Source organism: Copadichromis virginalis, linkage group LG20, assembly GCF_057382275.1.
Source record: "Copadichromis virginalis isolate Kocher_CV1m ecotype Utaka linkage group LG20, C_Virginalis_male_GT1.1, whole genome shotgun sequence".
NCBI lineage: Eukaryota > Metazoa > Chordata > Actinopteri > Cichliformes > Cichlidae > Copadichromis > Copadichromis virginalis.
Window position 1 is genome coordinate 34,287,642 of NC_140637.1, and position 21,440 is coordinate 34,309,081.

The following is a 21,440-nucleotide window of genomic DNA, read 5'->3' on the forward strand; positions in this document are numbered from 1 at the left end:
CACATAGCAAAATTGGTATGGCCTGGATCTGTCCCACACAATGTGCTTACACATGGCCTGCGTACCGCAAAGAATGACGGCCCTATGGTGGCCCAGATCTGGTTTACCAGAGGTGGCCCACACATGAGCCAGCACAAGGCCAGTTGCAGACACACTGCTGGCCCTGTGCTGGCCCAGAACAGTTTCAGCTCTGGCCCCAGATGTCAGCCTAATGTGTACCTTAGCCATGTAAGCCATGTAATAACAACATGTGCTGGAACATAATAGTGCAAAAGTAACATGACAAAACTCTGTTCAGACAGTGAATGGACTGATTCTTATACAGCGCTTTTTTACTCACCCATATTACTCAAAGTGCTCTATACAACATGTCACATTCACCCAATCAGGCCAAATGTGGCATGCCATCACATAAACAGTGCCATCTTACCATGCCAGAAGTCATCCAGCAGTGCCGGCTTGACACCAGATCCAGGCAAGACCCGTCTGCTATGTGGGATGACTTGTTCTTTTGGCGTTTTAGTTGTGGATTGTGTTTGGACTGTGTCTCTTGCCCTTTCAGTATTGTTTCCTTGTGCTTCTAAGTGTCCCTTTGTTTCTTTTTAGGTTATGTAGTATGGGTTAGAGATATTTTGTATGTTGTTTTTGTTTAATAAATCCGCCTTTTGGATTATTCCCTGATGTGCCTGAGTTCTGTTATTTAGTGTCACTTTGAAAGGACACACATCCAGCATTGACATATAATTGTTCTTTCAATTTTTGATAAACATTACAGTGAATTGAGATGTAACTTGGCCCAGAGGTACGGTAGGACGCCCAGAGTAAGAAAGTGTTGAAAGTTGGACCTCAACTACTAAGGATGATTTTTAATGAATTTTTGAAATTTCCATAATTGTATTGTATTGGCTGTATTGAATTGCATATAAATGTCCTTTAATTTCTGAGTAATTTTACAGTGAATCTGGCTGAAACCTGGCACACAGGTACAGTAGGTGTCTCAGAGGAGGGATGTGTTGAAAGTTGTACCTCAACTACTCAGGATGATTTTTAATGAATTTCTGACATTTCCATAATTGTATTGACTGTATCGGGCTGTTTCATTGTAATTTGTGTGCGCGCATGTGCGTGCGACTGTTCGCGCGCGCACGTGTGCGCGGGTATAGGCTTTCAATCGGCACATGAAGCGAAAAGGCGCTACCGTAAAGACTGGTGTAAAAGCGCAAGGAAATTTATGCGGCGGATAAGAGGCGGCTGGCTTGACCGCGGCTCACAAATGACGGCTCACTTTACCGCGGTACAGAGAGGTGGGGAACGCTGCAAAGCTTGGCTCTGTGTAGATTCCCTCTACTGCAGGTACAGCTGATACAGACGCGGCAGCGTGGGGAGGAATAAGACACATGATGTTGGAGCAGAGACTGAAGAGAATATGATATCAACAGGATGCTTCAAGGTGTAAACGTACAGATGAGCTCCAAACGCTTCATCCCCCTGCCCTGTTCAGGTTTGAAGTCATCTCAACATTTTGGAGCCTGAATCTGATAGTTGGGATTATAGTGATGACACGGAGGAAAATGTCAAAATAGCAGAAGCAGCGAGCAAAAAGCTGCTCTGAGCGCTTCAACGGCAATAAAACGTTTTCCTTTGATCAGCGAGAAGACTAATAATCATCTTCTACATTTTTAATACAAAGTAAATAAATGTGGTTCTTTACATTTTGGGATAGTTGCCTTGTTTCCTCTTTGTTTGAATCGAGATCTGGAATAATGTGGGCCTGAACTGGCACCAACAAATGTGTTCTGCTGTAACCCGCGAGCTGAGCGCTGATGTGTCGACACCTGTCACTGAAGTAAAACGTCACCACGTCCTGTCCTGCGGTTGGAATGGAGGCGGAGTCAACTGGTTCCGCTGACACCTGCCTACCTGTAAAACCCCGGTGCGTGCGTGTGCGTGTGCGTGTGTGTGTGTGTGTGTGTGAGAGAGAGAGAGAGAGAGAGAGAGAGAGCGCACGAACAGATTGATGACACCCTCTGGGGGCGGGGCTCCCGTGGTTTCTGTAACTAAAGGAAGTCCCTCCGTGGGCTCGCCCAGTACAGTTTCACCGCACCGTTCCCTGCGCAGGCATTCCCGACATTCTCCGCGCTCCCTGCTCTGCACCTGTCGGACAGGTGTGGCGGGTTGACTGAGCCGAGCTGCGGAGACACAGCGCGCGCGGAGCCGTTCGTGGTCACCTATGGGTGAGTGTCTGCGCAGAGCGTGCCCCTGCCTGCAGTCACTGTGGGAGAGGATCCTCACGGGCAAGAAGGCTCCTCAGCCAGCGGGAGCAGGAGGTGAAGAAGAGGATGGAGGAGGACGGAGAGGGACCTGCAGCGACGGGGAGCAGCCCCAGGCCCCGACGCCGCCCCCGAAGCCCCCGAAGGAGACCGCCTCCGAGGGTAGCTGCATCTACACGGCCATGTGGCCCTTCGAGTCCCGGCACCAGGAGGAGCTGTCCTTCCAGGAGGGAGACCTGTTCAGGGTGGTCAGCCGCAGCGGAGACTGGTGGACGGCGCGGAAGATCGACCGCAACGGGCACGTCGTGGCGCAGGGCATCGTCCCCAACAACTACCTGGCGAGGGCAGAGTCCATCAACGTGCAGCCGTGAGTGCAGCTTCCTCTGACGGCTCCCAGAGAGCAGCTCTGACCTCGGAGCTCCGAGGGCCATCCCGGTGTCCGCGATAGACAGAAGCACGTGAGCGGCGTGTCTGTAGTAGAGCAGGTGTTTAGAGGGAGTAGGACATTTCCAGGATCGTTTCAGGGGTAACACACCTGATCCAGCCCCGAGTGTAGACAGCTCAGGTGTCTCATCTGTGAGCCTCTCCTGTCCAACTCAGAGTTTACACTCAAACCCAACAGGAGCAAGGCTTCAGCACAAAGTGCGGCAGTAAAATCATCCATGATTTGATTTAATGCTGCAGGCAGCTGCAGGGGATTTAATGACCTCCACACTGGGGCACCTTTATTTACACAGCATCATATGATTCATCATAAAGTCAGTACAACAGGAAGACACTCAAGCTTCTAAATGTTTACACTGGAAATGTGACGCAGTGCAGCAGAGTGGTATTTCAAGAATGTACAAGTACATTCAGTGTATACTTTGAAAACGTGTCACAGTAATTTCCTATTAATATGTCACTGAACAGGTAAAGGTGTTGACAGGAAAGCTAGAAGATTTCCAGCTTAAAGGCAGAAATTCATTCACATTCAGAATCACGTTTTTTATTATGTTCACGAGGCTGCTGTGCCTCCAGCTGCAGATGCATAAATCAGGATGTGTACACTGAAAAAAGGGGGCTGGCCAGCTCGTGGATTTATGTAAGCATCGTGTATTTAACACAAGTGCCTCATGCTTTAACGTTAAGTGTAACTATATAGTGTAGAGCTAGATTAAGTTGTTCATATCATGTTTGAGTGAAGTCAATAATATCGCAATATTAAATCCCGCGACACCGGGATTTCAGTCTCGCGCGCTTTGGTTTGAGGAAGACGTCCGCCTCAGTCAAGTCGAGTAGCCGCCTCTACTTTTTTTGGTTTACCGAAAAAAGGACATTGGGTGGTTGTTACATTACACTCAAAAAAAAAATTCATTGGATGAACGTAATTTTATCTTGCCACTTATATTCCATCTAAACAAATCATGTTATATTAATCCATCTTGATTGTGTTGTGTCAACACGATATATGTGTGTAGGTTTAACATAATATTAACATTAACATTCAATTAATTTGACTTTTGTTCAATCAACATGTTTGCACCACGTTAGTCTAATTAAATTTATTTAAATCCGTCTTATCTTGTTTAAACACTTTGGCACATCAAAAGTCAGTCTTGTTACACGAACTAGTAAAATATTTGTTTGTTACACCAATGATAATCTTGTTGAATGAATGAAAGGTAACTTATGTCTGTAGTACATGTTGTATTCATATTACGTAATGTTCAACCAAAAGAAATCAATGGATTTACAGCAACTTCCAATCCACCCATCTTCTTAGCTTTATCTGGGCTGCGGAAGTGATAGGGCAAGAGGGACAGGGTACATCCTGGACAGGTCGCCAGTCAATCATACAGAGACAAACACCATTTGCACTTCAACACCTTTGGGTAATTTAGAATAACCAGTTACCCTTACAACTGCATGACTTTTAACTGTGGAGGAAACCAGAGTACGCAGAGAGAACCCACTGCAAACTTCACCACACTGTGGATTTGAACCCATCTAATGTGATCTTGTGAATTTCGTGAGTCGACCTCCAAAATCAAATTGGGTGGTTGTTACATGCATAAGATCCAAACTTGTAATTTGAACTAAATAATTCCATGTTTCTATGGTGAACGTAATTAAATCATGTAGGGCTGAACGATTATGGAAAATAATCTAATTGCGATTTTTGCATTTGCAATTGAACACACACACAAACACGCCTTTAAAATTTAAAGGCGTGAAATTGGACGGTCTAGTTCTGATTAGCGTCACCGCTGTCTCGGTGGAGTTTAATAAACTCGGCCGTCTGCTTCTTGCTAGGGCTGAACGATTATGGAAAATAATCTAATTGCGATTTTTTGCCCCAATATTGCGATTGCGATGCGATATGCGATTATTTTTTAAGGTCTTTGTCTTCTGTATTATTAAACAAAGACAAGCAATACATCATATAGTATGGCCAATACTATATTACATTAATTTTAAACTGTTCTTTCCTGGAAGACAGACCTCTGTTATGATGACATGAGGTGATGCATGAATTGATGACTGACATTTTTATTTAACTTCTTCAATCACAACAGTATATTTGAACATACACAATAGTTTATTTTTAGCTTACAAACATCTGAGCATAAAGTGCTGGCAAGGAACCCTGGTGTAAACATTAAAATGAAAGTCAGTACAATGTGCAGATTGCAGAAATATACATAAAAAAAAATCAGTGGCTTTACCACACTCAGTTTTTCGACATCTGTGAACTACTAGACAGTCATTCAATTAAAAAATAATATTAAATAAATAAAACTAATAAATAAAAAATACACACATCTTACTGATCTCTGCAGTCAGTAACATTACACACAAAGTGCAAACATAATAGCAATTGTATAAACACACACACAAACACGCCTTTAAAGTTTAAAGGCGTGAAATTGGACGGTCTAGTTCTGATTAGCGTCACCGCTGTCTCGGTGGAGTTTAATAAACTCGGCCGTCTGCTTCTTGCTATCTAAAATATAACCAGACACTGGTGTAAATTCTCGACTGTCTCATACTTCTGTTTAATAAGTTTTCTGTTTGACGTTTAGTCAGCTGTGTAAAAACCAAGGAGGAACCCACCCGGGGGATTAATAAAGTTTTATTTTATCTAATCTAATAACTTTAATCTCAGCCAAACCGATTTACTCACGAACAAACAAAACACTGAAAAAAGCCCAACAATAACATTTTTAGGTTGTCTAAGTGACTTATATATTACGTTTAACCCGAGCAGCGAAACTCCGCGGTGATCTGAAAATGATGTGCCGGGAGTTGTGCCGTTCTCGGCCGCATCAGTAACCCTCGAGCTCCCGGCTAGCTGTCGAGCTGGTGGGTAGCAGACGCCTCTGAAAACGTCGAAGCACTTTTGCAAATATGGGATATCTTGATAAACCGAGCAGATATTTGATGTTTACACAGCTACTTTCTCGCCTGAAAATATGTTAAAAGTTTATTTTGTGACCCAGAAAGATTAGTATGAGTAATTTTAAAACTCAGTAGCGGCCGCCATTGCTGGAAACTGGAGTTTGGCTGGGCCGCGCTATGAATTCTGGGATATGGTAGTAATTGGGACAGCCTTCGGCGCGTCGCTGTGACGTAATCGGTCTACAAATGCGGCCTCAGGAGGATGCAGCCCATGAATTGTATAATATAATCGCAGTATAATCGCAGCCTTTGCGGTTAGAAAATTGCACTTGATCATGTCGCGATATTATCGCAAATGCGATATATCGTTCAGCCCTAAAATCATGTAGCATCTGCATGAAATTCAACAACTTAATTTGTTCTTGTTGAGATGACATCATACAATCTAGTAAGAGCGGTTCGTTGCTGGACTCATGAAATTCGCAAAATCACATGAGAATCAGAATCAGAATCAGAATGGGGTTTATTGCCAAATGTTGAGCAGGTTTACAACATTAGGAAATTGCTGCGGTGCTTCAGTGCAAACATAGTGTCATAAATAGCACTTAAATAGACATGGAAAAAAATAAAAGTAGGGATAAGAATTAAAAGTGCTACGTGGAAAGATATGTGCATGAGATATACATGAGATATATACATGAGAATAAGAATTAAGAGTGCTACGTTGAAAGATATATACATGAGTGCAGGTGGTGATCAGTGCCAAACATGGAATGATGCAGTGACACAGCGTAGGGTCATGTGTTAGTGGCGGGAACAGTCATATGGTTATTGTTCATGTGTCCAACAGCAGAGGGGAAGAAACTGTTCTTATGGCGAGAGGTTCTGGTGCGAATGGACCGGAGCCTCCTGCCTGAGGGGAGCAGGTCAAACAGACTGTGTCCAGGGTGAGAAGGGTCAGCTGTGATCCGAGCTGCACGCCCCAGTGTCCTGGAGGTGTACAGGTCCTGCAGAGATGGGAGTCTGCAGCCAATCACCTTCTCAGCAGAGCGCACAACACGCTGCAGTCTCTGTTTGTCCCTGATAGTGGCTCCAGCGTACCACACGGTGATGGAGGAGGTGAGGATGGACTCGATGATTGCAGTGTAGAATTGCATCATCGTCCGTGTTGGCAGGTTGAATTTCTTCAGCTGCCTCAGGAAGTACATCCTCTGCTGGGCTTTCTTGATGACGGAGGTGATGGTGGGCTCCCACTTCAGGTCCTGGGTGATGGTGGTACCCAGGAAGCGGAATGAGTCCACAGAGGTGATGGGGGTGTCAGTCAGGATGATGGGGGGGAGTGGGGCTGTGTGCTTCCTGAAGTCCACAATAATCTCCACTGTCTTCTGGGCATTCAGCACCAGGTTGTTGTGGCTGCACCAGGACACCAGACGTTCAACCTCCCTCCTGTAGGCAGACTCATCCCCGTCCGAGATGAGTCCAATAACGGTGGTGTCATCTGCAAGCTTGACAGACTGGTGGGTGGAGGTGCAGCAGTTGGTGTACAGGGAGAAGAGCAGAGGAGAAAGAACACAGCCCTGAGGGGAGCCGGTGCTGATGGTCCGGGAGTCCGAGACATTCTTTCCCAGCCTCACATGCTGCTTCCTGTCCGTCAGGAAGTCAGTGATCCACCGGCAGATGGGATCAGGCACATTCATCTGGGAAAGCTTGCCTCGGAGATGGTCTGGAAGGATGGTGTTGAAGGCAGAGCTGAAGTCCACAAACAGGATCCTGGCGTAGGTTCCTGGGGAGTCCAGATGCTGCAGGATGAAGTGTAGGGCCATGTTGATGGCGTCGTCTACAGACCTGTTGGCTCTATATGCAAACTGCAGGGGGTCCAGGAGGGGGGCCGTGAGGGTCTTGAGATAGGAGAGAACCAGGCGCTCAAATGACTTCATGACCACAGATGTCAGAGCCACGGGTCTGTAGTCATTTAGTCCAGTGATCTTAGGTTTCTTGGGGACAGGGATTATGGTAGAGGACTTGAAGCAGGCAGGCACATGACATGCCTGCAGTGAGGAGTTGAAAATGCCAGAAAACACTGGGGCCAGCTCGTTTGCACAGTGTCTGAGGGTGGCAGGAGACACGCCGTCTGGGCCGGGAGCTTTCCGAGCATTCAGACTCCTAAACTGCTTCCTCACATCTGCTTCATGAATATGAAGAGTTGTGGTGGGAGGAGGTGGTGTGAAATCCTCTTTTGTGTGGGGTGAGGAGGGGGGTGTTGAAGGTGAACGGTTTGAAGGTGGTGATGGCTCTATGGAGGGGGGAGAGGTGGGGGAATGAGTGTCCAAAGTGTCTCTATTGTTGGGGTCGTTGGAGGTGTGAAGGCTGCCTGATGGCTCGTCTAAACGGCAGTAGAAGTCGTTAAGGGTGTTGGCTAAGAGCAAGTCATCAGTGGAGTGGGGGGTTTTAGGCTTGTAGTTTGTGATATTCCTAAAACCTTTCCACACAGAGGCCGAGTCATTCTCTGAGATCTGCTGCTGCATCTTCTCAGAGTGCTGATGTTTAGCAATGTCCACTTCTTTAGTGAACCTGTACTTGGCCTCTCTGTAGCAGTCCCTGTCTCCGCTTCTGAACGCCTTTCTCTTTTCCAGCCACAGCTTTTTGAGTTTAGGAGTAAACCAGGGTTTGTCATTGTTATAACTCACCCTGGTGTGTGATGGCACAATGCTGTCCTCACAGAAGTGGATATAGGAGGTGACAGTGTCCGTAAACTCGTCCAAGCTGTTAGAAGCAGCCTTCAATGTGTCCCAGTCTGAGATGTCAAACTGCAGGAAAATCACTGGAGTTATAAGAGGCAGACAACTACACACCCACCACGTGTTTGCTGCTTACTGTGGTTTAACCTGTCAAGGGCAAAAACGTAAAGAAAATTCTGCATCAAGCCTTGAAATCATAGCTTTCCTACTTCTGATGAGCCTGTATTGGTGGCATGGTGCTTAGTGCTGCTGTCTCCCAGTAAGAAGGTCCTGGTTCAAACCCACAATCTGGCACAAAGGGTTGTTTGTCTCTATGTGATAGACTGGTGAGCTGTCCGGGGTGTACCCTGCCCTGTAACTATCACTTCAGGGTTATTTCCAGCCCCCCTGCAACCAGGATAAAGACCAGGATGGTAGTTGTTGTAGATCCATTCACTTTTTATGGTAACCAGACTCTAGACTTTGTTGAACATTATGTAATATGAAGACAACGTGTAGTATTTAAGTGACCAACTAGTACTGGGTTAAAAGTTATTGAATAGTGTTGAAATAAAATGACATTGTGGAGGATTAAAATATTCCAAGAGCTCAACTTACTCCATCTAAACATGTTTCAATCGCCTTTTATGAACACAAAATTTATTGAATATGAATAAGTTGTGTTGATTTAACTTGTTTGTTTGCGTGCAACCAATGTCCACTATTAATAATGGATTGGATTTATATAGCGCTTTTCAAGGCACCCAAAGCGCTTTACAATACCACTATTCAATCACTCTCACATTCACACACTGGTGGAGGCAGCTACAGTTGTAGCCACAGCTGCCCTGGGGCAGACTGACAGAAGCCAGGCTGCCATATCGCGCCATCGGCCCCTCTGGCCAACACCAGTAGGCGGTAGGGTAAAGTGTCTTGCCCAAGGACACAACGACCAGGACAGAGAGCCCAGGGATCGAACCGGCGACCTTCCGGTTACAGATGCGATTCCCAACCCCCTGAGCCACTATTGAATCAAGTAAATCCAACATGGCCTTTTTTTCAGTGTAACACCTTTATTATCAGCCAGAGTCCACACTGTCCACCTACCTGCCAGGAACTCGCAGCACTGTAAACGCTTCCTTTAACCTTTATCACACATTTATCCTTTATCGCATTAGTAAAACTGAGGTAAGCAGTGAAGCAGAGCGCTGTAAAAAGACACTTTGGGAGTCAAACGGTTGTTTTCTACTGCAGTGAAGTGTGCATGTGCGTCCTGTTTACAGCTCTGCCTAAAAGTGGAAGTTTCTGTAAGTTCTGCTTTCCTGTCACTTCTGTGAAAAGATGCAGGCAGTCAGCATGGGGGGTTAAACAGCAGCCCCGCTAATCAGACGCTTTAGGTCACCGGTGTCCTCGAGGGCCGCAGTCCTGAAACGTTTCCATGTGTCCCTGTTGCAGCACACCTGGATACAATTAGTAGGTCATTAGCCCGACTCTACAGAACCGCATGCTGAGGTGCAGTTCAGCCACTTCATTCATGTTACAGCAGCTCATGACTGACTGAACACGGTGCAATAAAAGTACTTTTTTACAAACACTTATATTTAAATTTACTTGAGTAGGGTTCGGGGTTGCCACCTCGGCATGCAGTCAGGTTCCATAGTCTTGGTAATGACCTACTAATTGTATCCAGGTGTGTTGCAGCAGAGACACATGAGCCGTGTCCCAAAACGTCGGCTGTGTCCTTCGAAGGGCCCGCCTTCGCGTTCTATGTGGGCCGGGTCCTTCGAAGACCGAGAAGGCCGGAAGTGCGAGGCTGTGAAATGGGACGGTCCAGCCTTCAGATCTGCGTCACCGCTGTGTGGGTGGAGTTTAATAAACTCGCCGTCTGCTCCGTGCTGTCTAAAATATAACAGGACACTGGAGGAAACTCTCGACCGTCTCACTCTTCTGTTTAATCAGTTTTCTGTTTGACGTTTATTCAGCTGTGTGAAAATCCCGGAGGAACCCACGTGATGGATTAATAAAGTTTTATTTAATCTAATAACTTTGATCTCAGCCAAACCGATTTACTCCGGAACAAACAAAACACTGAAAAAAGGCAAACAATTACATTTTTAATTTCTCCGAGTGACGTATATCATGTTTAACCTGAGTAGCGAAAGACAGTGGGGGTCTGAAAACGATGAAGCCGGGAGTCCGCTGCTCTCGCCGGCTGGAGTGACCATTGAACCCCCCGGCTCGCTATCGAGCGGGTGGGTAACAGACGTCTCCAAAGACGTCGGCGCACACTTTTGCAAATATGCGATGTCTTGATAAACTGAGCAGATATTTGATGTTTACACAGCTACTTTCTCCCCTTAATATATGTTAAAAGTTTATTTTGCGGCCAGAAAGATTAATGAGAATAATTTTAAAACTTAGTAGCGCCGCCATTGTTGGAAACTGGAATTTGGGTGAGGTGTGAGGACACACCTGACCCATCCTTCAAATTCAGGGAAAAGGAGGACGCATTTGAAATAGTCGACAACTTGGTACAGCCTTCGTCGCCTGGCTGTGACGTAATCGGCCTTCAAATGCGGCCTCCGGAGGATGCAGCCGACGTGTTGGGACAGCTTTGGAAAAGCTTCAGGACAGCGGCCCTCGAGGACTGGATTTTGACAGCTCTGCTTTAGATGAAAAAATGAACAGTTCACATTATGAAGGTTAAATGTTATTAATGCTCAGCTTTTTAACATTTGATATGAATATTTGGATGCTGTTTATCATGTTTTTGACCTTTTAAAAAACACAAAAACTGAAGCTTCAAAGGCTGCAGTTTCTGTAACGTCCAGCAGGGGCTCCAGCGAGTCTCTCATGTTAACACTTTGCAGCAGAAACAAACATGTTTGCGGCCTGATGCACAAACTTGTTGGTCCCTGGAGATATTTTGTTCTTCGAGTTTGCATTAATGAGGCGTGGCCTCATTGACTGACAGGTGGAGGTGACACAGGCGGCTGTAGCTGTAGCTGTTAGCTGTCTGCTAGGCTTTTAGTCGGACCTCTGAGTTATTAATGACATCATGTGACCAGTATTATGGCTGCTGTGAGGTTACAGTACTAACAGCACATCCAAGAAGGCGGAGCTCCAAGTTTGCAGAGTGAAATTCTAGTATTTTGATTGGATGTTATGGATCAGCAGGTGTCCGAGTGATGCTCCCATAGAGTCTGTGCTGCCCCAGATAGCATCAGCTGATAACCTAGCGCTCCACCCACTCATCCAAACGTGTTCACCTTTGGAAATGGACTGAGACTTCAAAATGTGAACGTATAAACAAGTTACATCCATCTTCTATTTACAGTGTGATAAAACCCCAGCGAGCTGCTCGTCTTTATAACGTCGCACTTTGTGCTGCTCGTTTATTTTTGTGGTTGCGGCAGCTTTATTGATCCTGACTGAGCCGTACGCTGTGAGCACCATGAGAAATGTCACAGCTTTACATCACACCAGCCCGTGTTTGTGTTTCAGCTGTGATGCAAACTGGGACGCACACACCGACGGTCAGCTCACCACTTCTCGTTTTGCCGTTCTCACTCACAGTTTATTGCTTCAGCAGAATGGGAAGTGTGCAAAGTGTGGCTATTCCCGTATGTCACCAGCTGCTCCGTTTAATTATAGAGCTTCTCTGCTCTCCCAATAAACCCTCAGTACTGACTTTACCATCACTATATCCTGCAAGGGCACAAAGCAAAGATGTGCGACCTTCAAAACCTGAAACTGTCACACGGCTCTCAGATTAAATAATGTTTCACAGCCAAAGCTTAGAGCCGTGAGGTCAAACAGCATGCAGTCCAAACCAGAGTGTGAAAGGAACACAACATGTGGACATGAATAGATAATTTTGTTTAAAGCATGAACGGCATGTGTACAAATTTAGGTTATCATTCCTCGGCAAAGCCTTCCAGCTCGCAGCTGAGCAGCATATTTTCACTCATGTGGTTTATTTGGTTTTTCCTAGCAGAGCTGCAGCCAAACATCAGTTTCATTATTGATTCATGTCCTGGTTATTTTAATCAGACTCAGAACAAATCAAATAAAAATGTCTCGCTTGAATCTCGGAAAGTTTCGGTCCAAACCTAAAGGCCGATTCTCACCTCAGAAAGTACTGTTCGCTTTTCTGGCTGACTGAACAGAAAGCAGAGGCCATTCAAACTGGATTAGCTTGGGCTCAGATCCATTAAAGGTTCCAGTAAATGATCGTGGTGAACTCTTTCCCAACACTGAGAAACTGGAAGAAGCTAAATTGAATGCAGCCAGTGGCAAAATGTTTAGAAATCAAATCCTAGCTGATATCAAACACTGTTCAATGTGAGGGCCCGTCAGTGGCCCAGGCAGCTGTTACACGATCAGCAATCATCCTTCTGCTGGAGTGTCTGTGCAGCTCAAACGCAGGCTCTGTCACATGACCCTGCTGTATGCCATGTATGTTGTCCAGCAGCTCAGGGAGCAGTGTGTACACCGTATACCTGTGGGTCGGTAAAGCTCACCTGGACATGATAGAATAGAATAATCCTTTAATTGTCCCACAAGTGGAAATTTGGTTGCAAAAAAACACATACAAACAGGACAGGACACCGGTATTTACCAAAGCAGAGTACTGCACAGTTATTAAGATTAAATTACAGATAAGTGGCAAACCCAGGTTGTAGTGTGCAAACAGAGCAGGATACTGAACGATGTTTAAATTGTTAAGAATATCTAGAATCATTAGAAGAGTGCAGATTGTGTGATTGTACCTGTGCATTAAAAAGTAGACATGTAACTTCCAAAAAGTTGGCGTATATAAACTGAGAAAAGTAATGTGCAAGTTGTAACAGTAGAAGTTGTTTGGTTGGTGGAAATTGCAGCGCTGACGTAAACATCTGTGTTTGCTGGGAGCAGTTTTGATTGACGATGCTATCGAGCTCAAAGTTACAGTTAGCTGTTACTGTAGAAAGTTAATGTCAGTTACTCGCCTTAGCTCGCTGCCATCACAGCATTTACTGATGGGGAAAAATCAGCACGCACACTCATCTCTGTGCTTGGCAGCGTTAGACCGGGGCAGCGTTCGATAAGTGGAGAGTCCTCTTCACACACTGAGGTTAATTATGGAGTTCCACAGGGTTCAGTGCTAGGACCGGTTCGGTTTACTAGGGCTGCCACGATTAGTCGACTATCAAAATTTAATTTAATAGTCGACGCGTCGTTTGAAGCTTTGTAAGATCCTGAAAGACGCAGGAATAAGCAGTAAGATTTAAGAGTGTAAGACAGAAGATGGCAGCACTGCATGTACAAGGACCAGCTGCCATTAAACACTGAAGAAGAAGGAGCTGTCTCCAGTATCGTCCGGTCTCAGACGAGCGCGGTCGTTTTATTTTGTAAAGCTGTTTACTTTAAGAACACGGGGTGCTGTTGGAGGAGGTGCTCAGTCTCTACAATCCAGCTCATAGCGATGCCTCTTTAAGACCACCGAACTCTACGTTACAACCCTAACATAGTTTTACTCAAACTCTGTTTTCCTGAATCTTTCGAATAATAAGAAGGTAATAATAAACACCAGGGTCCGGTCCAAACAGTAAACTGACACACCTCATCTCAAGTGTTTACATCCTGCAGGAGTTTAAAATTTATTGTTGTGTAAATTTTTAACTCAGTCAAGTGAGAAACTAAGGCCACCTCTCCACGCCCACAGCATGAAGCAGAGGTTTCTGCAGTGTGCAGGTCTGAAACATTCAGATGTGTTAACACAACAGTCCTCACAGGAGTAGGTTAAAGGGCATGACAACACAGTTGGAAACAAACTGAATGACTGTAGCTGTTTGGAAGTGCTGCAGGAGCACGGCTTAGGTTTGTAAAGCTGCATCTGTACAAAGGAGGAAGCCAAACACCTCCTCGGCGGACCGTGGACTCCTCTGTACCACTGTGTGCTGGAGTCAGTGTGAGGCCGTCTGTCCCACAGCCTGGACCAAACTGGCTCATCAGCAGGACAACGATCCAAGCGCAGCAGCAAATCTCCAACTGAACGGCTGCGACGGTCCGAAGTGCAGAGCTCAGAGAGCTGTGCATGAACGAATGCTGCAGACCTCAATGAGCTGAAACAGGAGTGTCTTTGTCTGCACTCTTTATTACCACAGACTCAAATCTGCAACCATAAAAATGAAAAGATGCAAATGATGCAAACAAAGCCGTCGGAAACTGTTGTCACTGTGGTTGGACGTGGACGGTAGTTCTGACTATTTACTTCTGTTCATTGTTATGGTCGCAGATTTGAACCTGTGACGACAGACTGCAGAGGAATCATGCATCCTCTCCTCTTTAAAGACATGTTTTAATTGACTGAGCTTTCAGCCTCAGGTCACTGCCGCAGGTTTAATGAGAGCCCAATGTTAGCTAGCATCTGTCCGTGCTGTACAACATCAGGCGGAAGGTTTGAACCTGCACAGCGAGCTCCTGATAATTATCTTTCTGTCTCGATCCAGATGGTTTTATGGGAAGCTGAGCCGCTTCGAGGCCCAAAATCACCTGATGGCCCCAGGAAACGAAGAGGGAGCCTTCCTCGTCCGGCAGAGCGAGAAAGACGACATCGGATACGTCCTGTCAGGTAAGTGGACAGGGAGGGCCTTTACAAGCACGAGGAGGGGCTACAGAAAACCCCAACAGAGGCTCTAACGAATCCTCCTCATGTCAGCACTGAGATGATGCAGTGAACATGTGCTCCAAAGGTGGATACTGTCGACAGGTAACAGGTTGAATCAGCCAATAAAAACCAGGCCTAGCAGAGACAGCGTTAAACGGGCTGTGATTTTGACACTTTTTCACCTGAGCCAGGTGAGTCTCTGGGTTCATCAGGGAGCTGATTGGTTAATCGTTTCTGCAGCCGGCGCTGCAGTGTTCATTATAACTGAGATTATCACTGAGAGCTGTGCTTTTTCCACTGATGTTTAGCTTCTGTTTTCTGAGGTCATGACAGCAGAAATAAAAAATAACCGTAGCAATAAAAATGAGGTCTCGTGTCCTGTTGAGACTCGTCTCTGACTCCGTCCGTCTTCCTGTAGTGCGATCCGGCAGCCGCGTGAAGCACTTCAAGATCCACCAAGGAGATGATGGTTTCCACATCGAGCCCAAGCATCATTTCAGCTCGCTGATCGACGTGGTCGACTTTTACTGCGCCAACAGCCTCAACACCACCGGCCAGCTGGGCAAGCCCTGCAAGAAGGTGAGTCTTCATACCGCCATCATTTATTCGCTCCTCTTGTCTGTGTGACGGGGCCGTTGCCCGGGAGCAGCCTTTAGTTTTGCATGGATGTGAATGTCTGAGGTGCACGCTTCTGTTTCCTCCATCAGAAAAGGCCAGAAACCCAGGATTTGAACCACTTCACGGTGGACGAGTGGGAGCTCCCGAAGGAGGAGTTCACGCTGGAGGAGGAGCTGGGCAGCGGCTTCTTTGCTGATGTTTACCGCGGCCGCTGGAAAAACCACATCAGCGTCGCCATCAAGATCCTGAAAAGCGGTATTTTATTTTCTGCTGCTCACAAACACAAGTCTGCTCAAACGCTTTCAAGCCGTCATTAGCCCCGCCCCCCGCCTTTCATTCAGTGCTGTAACATGACTGAAAACATTAAACACGGCTGTGGAAACACTGAGGACAGCACGCTGACCCTCATGCAGACAGCACATTACAAACGAAACACACGGTGAAGAATTTTATTTCTGTCATGAGGAAGTGAGAGTTTTCCTTCCTCCGGAAACAGCAGCACCTCCGGCCAATAAGACATCATAAGGATGGAGAGAAACTCAAAGACAAATGTGAACACATGCTGAACGATGCCTCTGATGCTTTCACAGACACACAAGTTGGTTTTGTTTTTTGTCCATCCAACAACCCAAAACCCACAGAAAATTACACTCAGGTGGACATAAAAGACAAAAAAGTCATCAAATAGTCTGCGGCTCCAGAAATGCGTCTTCTTCCAGCTGTAGATCCCTCCCTCGATGTGATTGGACCACAGGCCCGGTCTCGTTCCTGGGCATCGGATAAATGTGCGTCACGCCGCAGTCGGAGCCTCTGAACCTGCAGGGTTACCGTAGTGCCCGCATCTCACCTGCAAGGCCAAGAGTAACAATGTAGTGTGGCCAAAATAGGAAGAAAGTGGGAAAGGGCCCCAGCGTGGAAACTCACCCGGCGTGTGAATAATGGCGGCGTACAGGCTGAAAGAGACGGAATTACAGGCTGCCGCAATAAAAACGCGTCACCTGACTTTAAACGTGATCCGAAGGTCAGCCTGATCAGCTCAACGCGGGGCGCAAGGACACCCGACGCAGGTTTACACGTGAGGGCATGAGCGCGGGAGCATGAGCGCGGGAGCATGAGCGCGGGAGCAGGAGCGCGGGAGCAGGAGCGCGGGAGCATGAGCGCGGGAGCAGGAGCAGGCTCCCGCTTGAGTTATAAAGTGTGAAACGTCTGGCATGAGTGACTCCGGGCAGGTTTTGAGCTGCAGGTGAACTTCTCAGCACGTTAGAAATGTTCTTGTTCTGGAACCTGCAGCTGATGTTTCAGGTTAAAACACTGAAACAAAGATGATAGAAATATGCAAAGTTATGGTGACATTAGACGCTTGAGTCTTGTCATGCATCCGTTTCTGATCCAGCTCCGTGCCGTGAAGCAGGGGCTGCAGGAGATGAGGACGGGCCGGCCTGTGATTGGTCAGCTGACAGTGAGAGGCACTTCAGGGCGACATCGACGAGCCACTCGAGCTCTTTCCGAGGATCGGTTCAAACAGCATCACAAAGAAAGAGGCGCTCGCACGCTCCGCAGGTTTGCATATGCAAGCGATGCTGCGGGAGACCAGCGCCGCTTTTCTAAAGCAGAGCTCGTGTTTGGTGTTTGGTCTCCATGATAAGCTGGGCAAACTATCCAATAGTACTTTCCATGGAAACAACCGGCTGTTTCCCGCTGTTGTCTGCTTTGCATACGGTACATTTAAATGTTTGAGCCCTACAGCAACGATACAGTAAGGGTCAGGCTCTCAGGACTTTAATTTGAGATGCTGCTCAGTGAGGCTTTCAAAGCTCAGCTTCAAAATCAGGAAAGAGAAATCTTCCTGAAACATCCGGCTCAGGCGGAGCCGAGCATTTCTCAGAGAGGGGTCTCCGAAATCTCAGCGCGCCTCCCTCTAAATGTCTTCGTATACCCCAGTCATTAACTGGTCCTTCAGTAACACGCTGAATGATCCACCAGCGTCGTGCTGATCATCTTTTTAATACAGTCTTTGTTATTATCCAACAACAATCTAGACAAGAGGCACATTTCTCTTTATAATTACAGTGTCATGTTTTCCACCTTTGAGTACAGTTGTTGTGCCTTTCAGGTCATTTCTCTCACCCGTCTTCCTCTTTTCTCGTCTGTCTGTTTTCGCCGTTTTATTTCTGTCCTGCTCTCAGACTCGGAGCTGAACCACAAAGAGTTTCACGGGGAAGTTCAGATCCTAAAGCGCCTGCGCCACCGTCACCTCATCTCGCTGTTCGCCGTGTGCACGGCGACCATGCCGTACTACATCATCACCGAGCTGATGGAGAAGGGCAGCCTGCTCAAGTTCCTCAGAAGTAAACCTCAGCTTTGTTTCCAGTGAAAGATCAGAGTTCAGTGTGCTGTGTAACGTTGGACAGCGAGGGCTTTGATTATGGTTACAGCCTCAGCATCGAGCTCAGCGGGCGGTCAGCAGGGGGCGCTCTCTGTCTGTTCTCAGGGAAACAAACAGCTGTCAAACTGCCAGCTGCTGCAAAGCCTCGGAAACGTGCCAGATAGCTACACACGTATATTTATATTCAGCAAAGTCACAAACGTATGGGAGGGAGATATTTCAGAGATGGATTTTATATCTCAGATATAGATTTCACATATCTGAGATCAATTTTATATTCCTGAGACATCATGTTTGTGATCTGGTCCCAGTTTCTGGGTTACAGCTCCTGACCCTCCTCTTACCGCTGGAACCATCTGTCCATCTTCCACATCTGTCCCAGCGGCGGTCACCGTGTCTGGTTGGTCGTCCAGCAGCTGTGTGTCACGAAGTCCCCCAGAAGCTTAGCCTTGTTATCCTCCACCACCTTTGGTGATATCTCCCACCTAGATTTTTTTTTTAATGCTGTCGGCGTTAATCTCATTAAAATCTCCTTAACGCTGTAACTGCATTTTTATATCTATTTTTTTATTTCTTCTGTTTAGAATGAAACTTAGTGCAACTCCTTTCTGCTTACATTTCATTATGATCATAACAGCTAGTTTCCCCACACGCAGACAGCGATATTAAATCATTATCTGTCAGGAAATCGCAGCTGAGCATCAACATACAAACACATGATCAATTTTCACTTAAATCTGAGAAACGATTTCCAACCTGTGAAATCCGACCCTCAGGGGAGCTCGTGAATGCAGCACCGAGCTCCTGTAACAGCTGCTGAGTGGATGAAATCTGGAGCAGGTACTGATGGTGGTTTGGAGTTTCTGGTGTTCAGTGGAGCAGCTCCATCTGCTGATCCAGAGACGTTCAGGTGGAGAATTAGAACCATCGAGTTCCAGAACCCGTGGTCGGGCTTCTGGAACTCGATGGACCTCCATGACTGGGTGGAGAGGCGCTTCTGTTCAACAGGTGGGCTTGACGAGTGGGAGACAGTCAGACTGTGTGTGGGGAGGGAAGGGGCCACTGTCCACTGAATCAGCAGCAGGAGATGGGTGTTCGATAAACTCAGACCTTTTACTTACCGGCGCACTCACTTCATCTGCATCGTTCTCTCACTCAGGTCCAGAGGGCCAAATACAAGACGTCGCATCCCTCGTTGACATGGGAGGCCAGGTGGCTGATGGGATGTCATATCTGGAGGAGATGAACAGCATCCACAGAGATCTGGCGGCTCGAAACGTCCTGGTGGGACATGACTACATCTGCAAGGTGGCCGACTTCGGCCTGGCCAGAGTCATCAAGGTAAGCGGAGGAGGAGCTGTCGATCTCTAAGTGGAGCACGGCTCAGCTCTGACGGCAGAGTCTTGTTTTTCCCTTCAGGAGCCGTTTTACATCTCAGAAGACAAAAAGATTCCCTACAAGTGGAGCGCTCCCGAGGCCATCAGCCACGGGAAGTTCTCCATCAAGTCCGACGTCTGGTCTTTTGGCATTCTGCTCTACGAGATCATCACCCGTGGAGGAGTTCCTTACCCAGGTTAGTCCACGAGAGAGATTCATTCAATTACTGATGTCTTGATCGTCACGTGTGTGTCTTTAGCTTTATCACAATAATCGTGATTATCCCAAAAGCTTGACTCTGCTCATCTGGATGCAGCGAACACGTCAGACTAACTTCTGCTAACTTGAGTAACCTTTAAATCCTCTCAGGGACGCCTGCACGTTAAACTTTACTGTAACAGCTGAGCGAGCGCCGCGGCTGCATCGCTGTGTTTCAGGAGCTGAAGGAGCGCTTGGTGAAAAACGGTGGCCTCCCCCCAACCTCGCAGCTCGTGCAGTATTTATTAACACGTGCAGCCCTCTAGCTGCACACTCTGCTCATGTCACAGTCCACGTGTGCTTGAATGCGATTGGCCGGTTTGCACAAGGAAAAGAGATAAGTGAGTTCCTTAAACGTGCATAAATGTGGACTTTATGAATCTCTGCAGTAACCAGAATAAATAACCAGAGCGAGCCAGCTGACCACTCCCACTATCTGACTTTCATACTGTCTACGTATTCAGAATTACAGCCTTCACATACATATGAGGCACTTACAGCTTTTCCAAAGCTACATAAATCCAGCAGATCTCCACATGAAAAACATTTAAGCTGTGATTAAAAACTGCTCTCAGATCAGTTTCAGTCCCACTGCAGGACTCCCGTCAGTCTGAGGACTGAGCCCAGTTCTGATGATCTATCAGACACAGAGGAGCACAGAGAAGTGCTGGTATCCTGAAGTTTGATCTGAAAACTTCACCAAACGGTGCATTCTGGGTAAACCCGTTTTTATGCGGGATCAGAGTCCAGGTGCACTTCTTTGTGAGGTTTGTCTGATTTCGTGTTGGCGTGTCACTGTGTGATGGAGATGCACTGCACACTAAGGTGAGGGTTTACAGAGCTGCTGCCTGACACAGCTCAGCTGCTCTGCAGATATTTGAGCTAACACAAAGCGCTCTTCATCACTTGTCCTCCTCTCCTCCCTCAGCTTACAGTAACCAGGAAGTGTACCAGCAGGTAACCCTGGGATACAGGATGCCCAAACCGCCCAACTGCCCAGACTTTCTCTATGAAATCATGAAGCGGTGCTGGAGCACCGAGCCGGCCGACCGGCCCGACTTCAGGGTACTGAGGGTCAAACTGGAGTGCAGCTCGTATGAGTTAGAGACGGCACAACCCTGAACTGCTGCAGTACAGATGGAGCGCCACAGGGGGGCAGCAGAGAGGCAGCAGAGAGGCAGACACAGAGCAGCGACTGCAGAGCTCTTCAGTGAGGACGCGCTTCAAAGAGCAGAACCACCGAGAGTCCGCAAAGACTGCAGCTGACTCACACCACCACCACCATCTTCACCAACATCACCATCATCATCACCAACACCATCACCAACACCATCACCACCACCAACATCATCACCATCTTCACCAACATTATCACCAACACCATCATCACCAACATCACCACCAACATCATCACCAACACCACCATCACCATCACCACCACCACCATCACCACCACCACCACCACCATCATCACCACCACCACCATCACCAACATCATCACCATCTTCACCAACATTATCACCAACACCATCACCACCAACATCATCACCATCTTCATCACCACCACCATCATCACCATCTTCACCAACATTATCACCAACACCATCATCTTCACCAACATTATCACCAACACCATCATCACCATCACCACCACCACCACCATCACCAACATCATCACCATCTTCACCAACATTATCACCAACACCATCACCACCAACATCATCACCATCTTCATCACCACCACCATCACCACCATCATCACCATCTTCACCAACACCACC

The 21,440-nt window shown here is 47.0% G+C and overlaps 1 protein-coding gene across 1 annotated transcript; it reads left to right on the forward strand.

Moving 5' to 3' along the window:
• Positions 1–2,022: 2,022 nt before the first annotated feature.
• Positions 2,023–20,947, forward strand: ptk6b (PTK6 protein tyrosine kinase 6b). Its single transcript, XM_085442753.1, has 8 exons — positions 2,023–2,637; positions 14,863–14,984; positions 15,439–15,599; positions 15,728–15,893; positions 17,825–17,986; positions 19,184–19,365; positions 19,444–19,597; positions 20,588–20,947. The coding sequence occupies exons 1-8, from the start codon at positions 2,231–2,233 to the stop codon at positions 20,779–20,781; spliced, it is 1,548 nt and encodes a 515-aa protein (XP_085298879.1). The 5' UTR covers positions 2,023–2,230; the 3' UTR covers positions 20,782–20,947.
• Positions 20,948–21,440: the final 493 nt, after the last annotated feature.

What these genes read in the sequence shown, in the direction of transcription:
- ptk6b (XM_085442753.1), top strand. Translation starts at nt 2,231, where the DNA reads ATGGGTGAGTGTCTGCGCAGAGCGTGCCCCTGCCTGCAGTCACTGTGG. An exon ending in CATCGGATACGTCCTGTCAG is followed by an intron (nt 14,985 to 15,438) that starts GTAAGTGGACAG and finishes GTCTTCCTGTAG; the next exon opens with TGCGATCCGGCAGCCGCGTG. An exon ending in TGGGCAAGCCCTGCAAGAAG is followed by an intron (nt 15,600 to 15,727) that starts GTGAGTCTTCAT and finishes TTCCTCCATCAG; the next exon opens with AAAAGGCCAGAAACCCAGGA.